This window comes from Lepidochelys kempii, chromosome 3, assembly GCF_965140265.1.
Source record: "Lepidochelys kempii isolate rLepKem1 chromosome 3, rLepKem1.hap2, whole genome shotgun sequence".
Classification (NCBI taxonomy): Eukaryota; Metazoa; Chordata; order Testudines; family Cheloniidae; genus Lepidochelys; species Lepidochelys kempii.
The window spans coordinates 134,964,515-134,975,516 of NC_133258.1; the positions used below are offsets into that span (position 1 = coordinate 134,964,515).

The 11,002-nt window shown below is 39.5% G+C and overlaps 1 protein-coding gene across 3 annotated transcripts in view; it reads right to left on the bottom strand.

Moving 5' to 3' along the window:
• The window catches only part of ERO1B (endoplasmic reticulum oxidoreductase 1 beta), a 65,671-nt gene extending 55,435 nt beyond the window's left edge, over positions 1-10,236 (bottom strand). For all 3 annotated transcript variants that reach the window (XM_073338172.1, XM_073338171.1, XM_073338170.1), the window contains exons 1-2: positions 9,870-10,236; positions 1,694-1,813 (exon numbers count right to left, since the gene is read on the bottom strand). In XM_073338172.1, the coding sequence (XP_073194273.1) occupies positions 1,694-1,813; positions 9,870-9,971 (222 nt within the window). In that variant the 5' untranslated portion in view covers positions 9,972-10,236. The remainder of the gene's footprint in view (positions 1-1,693; positions 1,814-9,869) is intronic.
• Between the last annotated feature and the right edge of the window lie 766 nt (positions 10,237-11,002).

Consider the following 11,002-nt stretch of genomic DNA (forward strand, 5'->3'; position numbering starts at 1 on the left):
TGCCACAAGGCCAGGGGTTGCTGCTACTGTGTAGCAATGCCGTACCGCGTCTGCCAGCACCCAGGAGACATAGGGTGACGGTTACCTGAGTGGGCTCCATGCTTGCCATGGTATGGCGTCTGCACAGGTAACTCAGGAAAAAAGGCGCAAAATGATTGTCTGCCCTTGCTTTCACGGAGGGAGGGAGGGAACGGGGGCCTGACGATATCTACCCAGAACCACCCGCGACAATGTTTTAGCCCCATCAGGCATTGGGATCTCAACCCAGAATTCCAATGGGCAGCAGAGCCTGCGGGAACTGTGGGATAGCTACCCACAGTGCAACGCTCCGGAAGTCGACTCTAGCCTCGGTACTGTGGAAGCGCTCCGCCGAGTTAATGCACTTAATGCACTTAGAGCATTTTCTGTGGGGACACACACACTCGAATATATAAAACCGATTTCTAAAAAACCGACTTCTATAAATTCGACCTTATTCCGTAGTGTAGACATACCCTTAGACAAGACCCCTTAAAACAAACAGAAGTTACCTAGCATTCTCCCTTTTAGTCTACTCCCTTCCTTTCTAAAAGCTTCAACCTTGAAGAATAATACACAAAGCTTCAGAATTTGGGATTCTAGTTAACTTTGTTGTATTTTCTTTTTCTAAGCATATTGATACCAAAGTGGAGGGAGAGAAAAACATAGTGCAAAATCCCTACCACAAAAACAAAGACAGGAATACAGAAAAGTATATAAAGACATGTTTTCTGTTCCTGATTTCCACAAAAAGGATCCAGTTACAAAAATCTCATTATTTCTCATGAGGAGTTATGGGCTAATAGTAGAATATTCTGATATGCTAATTCTCAAGAATATACAGGCATCAAATAGTTTACCAGGAGATCGCCCACATATAGTAGACCACTTTAGATGAAAGATTACTACAGAACCTTAAACTGCAGATTATTTCATAAAAACAAACTGGTGTAGAGATATTCCAAATTCCAAAATGAGACAAAGGCACTAGAATCCATTACATATTTAGTATGTGTGTTTGCAGAAGGGACAATGAAAATACAGGCATTATGCAATCACCCAAATTAACAAAATACAGGGGGGAAAAATAGCCAAAAAGTATTTAGCAAGAAGTCTCATAACCATCCTTGCAGCCTCTAGCATTACAATCAGACTTACTGAATTCATCCCTAGTAAGCATTACTGGATATCTTGTCACAATTTCAGTATAAAATATGTAGTTGACTGGTCAGGAATCTATCACATTCCAAACATTTAAATAATGGCTTGGGTTTCTACATTCCTTAATTGTTTTGGTGCTTTTTTTTAATTTATCAAAATATTCCAGTATAAAGTTGCTCATTCCTGTAACTCTTCCACTAAAAAGCTTCCTTGCAATACAGTCGTGCTTGCAGACCACTTGGTGTAGGGAATCACTTGTCCATTGGATTACAATTTTAGTGATTTAGTGCTGTTTTAAACCCTGTATCAGTGGCAAATACCAGAGCTCAGACAGTATAATTTTCAATCAAAAAATTAAAGACTATCAAGTGACAAAAGGGTGTTTTGGGCTGCTAAGAAAGAAATTGAAAAGATTTCAGAAAAAAAAAAATGAAGATCAGACCGAGTTAGTCTATAGACCATCATATCCTGGATTTTCACTTAGCTATGTATAAAAGTGCCATTCTTACTGTACCTTGTAATATCTGAAGTAGTCTCGTTCTTGCAGTTTCTGTATTTTGGGGAAGATCTTGTAAGTATTGAAGTCATCAATGCTTTCTATATCACACAAGCAGTCATCCAACAGTCCGGAGAGCTACAAGAAACAAATATATTCTATTGCTTTACTGACCAAGATTCATGGTAGTAAAAATTATTCTTAGATAAACAAATCAACCCCAACAAAAATTAGAGGATTTTTCTTAATAAAGGTGGATGAGGAGTTAGATAACTGTATTACATTAATGCATCATTAGTTTTCATATGAGTTGGGTTAAATCCTTGCTGAAACCAGTGGATGTAACAGCCACCCTCAATTTGTGCAACAGTTTAGCTCCTTTATGGAATCAGACAGCTGAAAAATAGTAGCTTACACTCAAAACAAAGGCATATGCAGGCAGAGAGATTTTGTTTTGTGTAGATGTGTGTGTCTGTGAAAGTAAGAAGGCAAGAGAGAGAGGCAGCAAGCAAGCATTAGACATAGCCACAGAAGCACTGATAGTCTGGCCCTCAGTGAAAGTTATGCGAGTTTTTGGGCCGAGTGCTGTTTAAAAAGGGGCTTGAACCACTGAGCAAAGAAATTGTCTCCTGCCTTTTGATTCTTGCTATGTTCAGAAAACAGGACTTTGTACATTCTTTGTAAATAAACAATAGTATCAAATGGTATCTGGCTGTGTGATCAGTTTCTCCTCAAACAAAACCATAGGACCCTGAATTTTGGATAACTGCTACACTCAAAGGGGGTGACAATATCTTATCTTTACACTTGTTTACAATAGAAAACTAATTTCTGATGCCATGGACTGCCATCAGTCCACCTCCAGGTGCAATACTATTTGAATGTAGTAACTATGGAGATTAATGCTGTGGTCCTGCAATTTGCACTTCAATTGAGACCATCTCCGTGGAGCATGTTGCAGCCTGAAGGGCCTATATTTCCCAAACCAGGAGGATATATCATGTTAAGACATGATTTTATGAGATGCATAGTACTGTCACAGAAATTGTTTACAAACTTGTGAGATTGAGCCCCTAATGTACATAAAAATCTTGTATTATCTTAACTTAAAATACTTCACTTCGAGTTTAAAATAAGTTCTGTTAACCCATTTCTAAAAGAGGCATACTTACATTATACTTTTTAAAGTATTTTGATACTTATCTACAGAATGTAGTAGGAAAAATATTAGAATAATAGACTGTTACATATATTACAATTCTAATAATAATGTAAGAGCAGCCACAGTGGGTCAAACTAATGGTCCATCTAGCCCACTATCCTGTCTCTGACAACAGTGTCAGATGCTTCAGAGGGAATGAACAGAACAGGGCAATTTTGAGTGATACCTCCCAGGTTATCCAGTCCCAGCTTTTGGCATTTGGAGGTTTAGGGGTGCCTGGAATATACAGTTGCATCCCTGACCATCTTGGGTAATGATTATGGATGGATCTATGCTCCATTAACTTATCTAATTCTTTTCTAAACTTAGTTATATTTTTGATCTTCACAATATCCTCCAGTTCTACAGACTGACTCTGCATTGTGTGAAGAAGTATTTCCTTATGTTTGTTTTAAACCTGCTGCCTATTAATTTCATCAGGTGACCTCTGGTTCTTGTGTTTTGTGAAGGGGTAAACAACACCTCCTTATTCAATTCCTCCACACCATTCATGATGTTAATAGACCTCTGTGGCATCACCCCTTAATCATCTCTTGTCTAAGCTCAACAGTCCCAGACTCTCTGTTCACACGGAAGCTGTTCCATACTCCTAAACATTTCTGTTGCCCTTCTCTGTACTTTTCCCAATTCTAATATCTTTTTGGGTGACCAGAACTGCATGCAGTATTCAAGGTGTGGGCATACCATGAATTTATATAGGAGCATTATCTATTTCTTTCAGAATGGTTCCTAACATTGTTAATTTTTTTGACATACGCTGCACATTGAGAACTAAACATGATGATTCCAAGATCTCTTTCTTGAGTGGTAAACAGTTAATTTAGACCCCATCATTTTGTATGTATAGTTGGGATTATCTGCATTTACCAACACTGAATTTCATCTGCCATTTTGTCAGCCAGTCCCTCTGTTTTGTGAGATCACTTTGTAACTCTTCACAGTCTGCTTTGGACTTAACTATCTTGAGTTATTTTGTATCATTTGCAAATTTTGCAACTTCACTGTTTACCCCCTTTTCCAAATCATTTATGAATATGTGGAACAGCCCTGGTCCCAGATCCTTGGGGGACCTGGCTATTTACCACTCTCCACTGTGAAACCTGACCATTTATTCTTACTCTTAATTTCCTATCCTTTAACCAATTACTGATCCATGAGAGAACCTTCCCTCTTCTCTCATGACTGCTTACTTTGCTTAAGAGCCTTTGGTGTAAGACCTTGTCAAAGGCTTTCTGAAAGTCCAAGCACACTATATCCACTGATCACTCTTCTTCACATGCTTGTTGACTACCTCAAATAACTTAATAGATTGGGGAGGCATGATTTCCCTTTACAAAAGCAATGTTGACTCTTCTCCAACACATCATGTTTATGCATCTGATAATTCTGCTCTTTACTATAGTTTCAAACAATTAGCCTGGTACCTAAGTTAGGCTTACCAGCCTGTAACTGCCAGCATCACCTCTGGAATCTTTCTTAAAAATAGGCATTATATTTGCTACTCTCCAGTCATCTGGTACAGGGGCTGATTTAATACACACATAGGATTTGATTCTGTAAATACCTATAGGACTAATCCCACTGACTCCCAGGTCGCGACTCAAGTAAGCGTAGCTACTCACATGAGTAAGTATTTGCAGTATCAGTGCCTAAAATTACAATTTAAAACCCTAAAAGCATTTTTAAATGCCTTTAATAAATTTAACCATACTTGTAGATCTTAGTCCATGGTCAACTATAGAAATGGCAATAGAACAATGTAACACATTACTGTTTTTCAGTAAAACCTACAGCTTGTGTTTTAGTCTTCCAAACACAAATTAAGAGTTATTCAGCAAGCAACAAAACACTGAAGATAGAAGATGGACCCTTCAGAAATGAGGGGAAAAAGAAGATATCTGAGAAGTCCTGAGTCTAAAGACAAAACAATTTTTTAAAAAGACTACCAAAATTATCAGTGTTTACAACATAGTTCATATTGTTTCTTATCTATCTCCAATGATCTACTTTCAAAAATGAGAATTTTTTTTTATAAAATAGCAAAAAACCTCTTTGCAAGGTGTAATTTAAAATTAAACATTGTTGTAATTGTATTAAGATACTCTTTTAAGGTGTTTTAGTGGCCCATGTTATGAGTGAAGGCACAAGGCTCGAAGGTGATAACCCTCGTTCATGATAAAGCAGCACAACAGATTAAGGGTTTCAAGCTACTCATTAAATTTACAGAGCGGTTCTACTAGTGTGGATTACACAGAGCTTTATCTTACTTCAAAGTACTCTATTATTCAGTAAATTAAATGCAACAGGTTTCTGCATCTTCTCTATTAGTGTTTGAATATTTGCATGGAAATAATTCTCTTTACTATGTTGCCAGAAAAAGAATTACATTTTAAAAGATCCTGTGTTAAAACATTAGAACAAATAATATTAAAAGCCTATTACTTTTCACTATTCATGCTGAGTTGTTGCGGGTTTTTTTGGTTGCATTTCACTGGTCTCTGACAATGAAACTAGACTGGTTAGTTCACTTGATAGGTATAGGGCCAAATGCTGCCCTGGCATGAGTTATCACATCTCCAGTGATTTTAATGGAGTTGCATTAATGTATGCCACGACTTAATTTAGTCCATAGCATTTTTCTGCTTCTTATACAGTACTTTTACTTCCGATACCATAAGGAATTTGCACCTTTGGAGAAAGGGATTTAGACATATAACTGAAATTTAACAAACAATTTAATGAAAACATTTCTAGCGCTAATAGATTTGTAAAACTTTTTTTAAATAAGTCTATTTACAAAAATTACACCTACAACACCTCATTAAATATTCCACTTCTTACCTTGGAAAACATGGCAATGTTCAGTTTTATATATAAAACTGAGGAAGGAGAAGAATGAGAAACATAACATAACAAGTCACTTAAATTAATGCTGATATTAATTTTTCAGTTACAACTGTTACATGCATACATGTTACAGGAAGCGGTAAATGGACCAACTAAATATAACCACAATGTATGCAATTCCCTCATCACAGTCTTTCTAGCAACTATAAGATTCAAATTAATTACAAATTGAAAAATACTAGTGTATTACTTTTAATTTTATTTGTATCATATGGATCAAAAGTGACTACCCCACAATCTAGTTTCCAGGAACTGTATTAAAGTATTTTTCTACAGTGTCTGTTAAAATGATTGCTGTATATATGACATCCGATGTAACCTGTAAATGGTTAATTCTCTAACTTGTTTTCCAATATAAGTCAACCTTTTATAAAAGATATGCTTAAACATGAGTTAAGTTCCAAGTTATATGCATTTAAAATATGGAGTTTGTAGAAACAACTAAATTTATTATCTTGTGAAACATACAAGCTCTGAATAGAATACATGAATGCAGTAACATTGTTAGCACATTTATACAGACAACCTTAAAGGTGTGCTCTCAGGTGGTTGTATTTTAATTGCTTAAACATATTTCCTCATTCGAAAACCAACCGGGACACCTTGTTTTGCTCCTCACAGTTTTACCACTTTGCTGCATACACAAAATGAGAGAGAGAAAAAAAGCTAGTAATCAAAACACTGTAGAGAACCAGGGGGTAATAGATATGTAGAATTTGAACTGCAGCAACAAAAGATGTTTAATATTTTATTACAAATATATACAGCTGTCAAGCGATTAAAAAAATTGTGATTAATCGTGCTATTAAACAGTAATAGAATACCATTTATTTAAATATTTTTGGAAGATTTCTACGTTTTCAAATGTATTGACTTCAATTACAACACAGAATAAAAAGTGTACAGTGCTCACTTTATATTTATTATTACAAATATTTGTACTGAAAAAAATATATTTTTCAATTCACCTAATACGAGTACTATAGTGCACTCTATCATGAAAGTTGAACTTATGAATGTAGAATTATGTGCAAAAAGAACCCTGCATTCAAAAATAAAATAATGTAAAACTTTAGAGCCTACAAGTCCATTCAGTGCTACTTCTTGATCAGCCAATTGCTCAGACAAACAAGTTTGTTTACGTTTGCAGAAGATAATGCTGCCTGCTTCTTCTTTAAAAAGTTACCTGAAAGTGAGAACAGGCCGCTCGCATGGCACTGTTGTAGCCGGCATCGGAAGATATTTAGATGCCACATGCACTAAAGATTCATGTCCCTTCATGCTTCAACCACCATTCCAAAGGACATGCGTCCATGCTGATGACAGGTTCTGCTCGATAAAAATCCAGAGCAGTGCGGACCGATACATCTTCATTTTCATCATCTGAGAAAGATGCCACCAGCAGAAGGTTGATTTTCCTTTTTTGGTGATTTGGGTTCTGTAGTTTCCGCATCAGAGTTTTGCTCTTAAAAGACTTCTGAAAGCATGCTCCACACTTTGTCCCTCTCCGATTTTAGAAGGCACTACAGATTCTTAAGTCTTGTGTTGAGTGCTGTAGCTATCTTTAGAAATCTCACATTGGTATCTTCTTATTTTGTCAAATTTGCAGTGAAATGTTCTTAAAATGAACATGTACTGGGTCATCATCCGAGACTGCTATAACATGAAATATATGGCAGAATGAGGGTAAAACAGAGCAGGAGACATAAAATTTTCCACCAAGAAGTTCAATCACAAATTTAATTAATGCATTATTTTTTTAACGAGCATCATCAGCATGGAAGCATGTCCTCTGGAACAATGGCTGAAGCATAAAGAGGCATAGGAATCTTTAGCGCATCTGGCACGTAAATATCTTGCAACGCCAGCTACAATAGTGCCATGCGAATACCTGTTCTCACTTTCAGAAGTAATTAAGAAGTGGGAAGCATTATTGCCCATAAATGTAAACAAACTTGTTTCTTTTAGTGATTGGCTAAATGAGAAGTAGGACTGAGCGGAGGTATAGGCTCTAAAGGTTTACATTGTACTCAAAAACAAAATAGTTATGTAACAAAAAAACCCTACATTTGTAAGTTTCACTTTCATGACGTACTACAGTACTCGTATGAGGGGAATTGAAAAATATGATTTCGTTTATTGTTTTACAATAAACATTAATATCTGTAATAAACATTAATATCTGTAATAAAAATAATATAATGTAAGCACTGTACACTTTGCATTCTGTGTTGTAATTGAAATTAATATATTTGAAAATGTAGTAAACATCCAAAAATATTTAATAAATTTCATTTGGTATTCTATTGTTTAACAGTGCAATTAATCGTGATTTTTAAAATTACAATTAATTTTTTTGAGTAAATCATATGAGTTAACTGTGATTAATCAACAGCCCTACAAATATATAAACCTTGGTTTAAAAAACAATTGATATCCCTCCCAGTTTAAAGACTAAACAAACAGTGAAACTTGCATTAAGGTTTTTTAATGACAGCATTAAGGGCCACCAGCAAAAAACACACACAAAAAACAAAAAACCCACCAATTCTGCTTTAAGGGCAATTTAACTTAGATATGGATTAATGTACCATTTATGTATCCCATGAAATTTCCAACACATTTTCATAGATTCATGGAGTTTAAGGCCAAAAGGAACCATGAGATCATCTACTCTGACCTCCTGTATATCACAGGCCATTAAGTTTCACCCAGTTACTCCTGTATTGAGCCCACTAACTCCTTTTTCACTAAAGCATAACTTTCAGAAAGGCATCCAGTGTTAATTGTAATATGAGGACATCAAGAATTCACCATTTCTCTAGATAGGCTTGTTCAAATGGTTAATCACTCTCACTTAAAAATGTGCACCTTACTTCCAAATTGAATTTGTCCAGCTTGAGTGTATTGTTTCACTTAAATAAAAGGAATCTATACTGGGCAAGTGATTTATTGACAGTCCCTGGGATGGACACTTACTGTAGGGCAGGTTTCAAGGTATGAAAACCTTAAAAATGTAAACATATATTTAAAACAACCAAAAGAGACAACATTTGGCTTGCTCTGTGTGTAAATGACTCCATAGGTTTTCCCTAATCTCTTTGGCCAAAGCTTCACCTGCCCTCCCACATCACAACTGCTATCTTAGATATGGTTGTTTCTGATGAATAAAAGTAAAAGACTCTCCACTTCCATTGTATTTTTGGCATATGACACTCAATTTCTCAGAACAATTCAAAAAGAAGGGTAAGCATTACTATCTCCATCTGTACCAGGGGGTAACAGAGCTTAAGTTAGATGTCCAACATCACCAAAGAGCAGTCAAAGTAAAAGGAGACCTGAGTTCTGTTCCGAGCTCTAATTCCCAGATCTTTAAGTACTACCAATAGATCATACTATACCTCCCACTGACTTCCTAAAGAAGTCAGAGTTCTGCTTAAAAATGAATAGCATGATACAACCCATATCTTGTGAAACACTCTGGGATTGTTTAGGATGAAATTTGTACATATGAATATAAAAGTACTGCTTCCTGAATTAAGGAACTCCTCTATTTAACGTCTGAATCTTTGTATAAAAATATTATTATATCCCCTAACAGAGAACTTCTCTGTGCATTCCTCTTTTCCAAATTTCATATAATACCCCAATCATATACCCTTGGGGCACGGTTACAAGTCAGCCACATTAAACGTCTGCTCTGCTACTGGTAACAAATGAAACCAAAATAGCTCCCCACTGAAACCTCAGTGCATCTCACTCAGCAAGAGGCAGCGGAAAGAAATATAAAGTCGATCCTGCTTGGTCCTGCAAACCGCTGAAAACGCGCAGTGCCCCCTCTTCGGATCCGCGGGGGCACAGGGCAGCCAGCAGCACCAAACCCAGGGTCCACAAAGCTCACGGGATCCCTCGGGACAGAAACCGCTGCGCGCACACGTGAGCCGTTATCCAGCTGCAGTCTGGCCGAAGGAGGAAAGCCCGGAACTCCGGTCCTCCTTCCCCTCCAGGGTCCCTCCCCGCCCCCGACACAGGCAGCCGCCGTCGCCCGAGCCCCATCTCTCTCACCTGGGCCTCCACCGGAGTCCAGATGCTGCCCAGCAGCAGGAGACGCACCGCCAGCCCCGTCCCCGCCGCTGTCCTCCGGGCGGCTCCGCGGGCGCTGCTCATGCTGCTCCCGCCTCGCCCCGCCACCCCGGGGGCCCTCGCCCCGCTCCGCCGCGCGGCCAAGGGCTCGGCACCGGGCAGGGGATGGACGCGGGCGCACGGGCACCGGCGGACGCTGTCGGCGCTGCCTCTGCCGGCCCCCTGTCAGGAGAGGGCGCCGCGCTCACCTCCGCCCGCCTCAGCCACGCTCCCCTGTGCGCTGCGCCGGCCCGGCCCCCAGCCTCCTCCCTCGCACAGCAGCGGCGGCGGCGGCCACACAACCGCCGCCTGCCGCGCAAAGCACTCTGGGACTCGGAGTCCAACCGGCCGCGCTTCCCAGCCCGGCGTGGGGGCTGGGACGACAGGAGGCGGGGCCCCGAGCGACGGCCAATCAGAGATAACCACGCGCACCTCCAAACAAGAGGAGATGACTTGGTACCTGTCACTGGCAAGGAGGGGCGGGGCTAGGGCTGCCCAGAGCCTCCTGCCCCGACCCCTTCAAGGGCCCCTGCGAAAGGGGCTAGGGGGCGTCCGAGAGGGTCTTCTGTGACGTCGTCTGCACAGCTGGCCGGCTTCTAGCCCGCCGCTATGTGTTCTGCGCCGCGCGCACAGATCTGGGGGGCAAACGCGTCCGTGGCTCCCCATGTGGCAGTCAGTGGGGGTTTTTTCAGGAGAGCCACACAGGAAAATACTCATTATTTTAAAGGTAGAAAATGTGATGGTAACCCCCCAAAATCAGTGGGGAGCTTGAGCAAACCTGGTGCCTGAAACCAGTTATAATTCCTAATGCACTGCTGCTGGGGTTTGGCCCATTACTGCAAAATATAGAATTGTTTTTAAATAAAAATAGCCATATTTTAGGGTGACCAGGTTTCCCGATTTTATAGGGACAGTCTCGATTTTGGGGGCTTTTTCTTATATAGGCTCCTGTTTCCACACACACCCTGTCCCGATTTTTTACATTTACTGTCTGGTCACCCTACCATGTTTTGACAATTGCAGGAGGTTACCATGGTGGTGGCAACACCATCTTGTACTGAAGACAATGGCGTGGT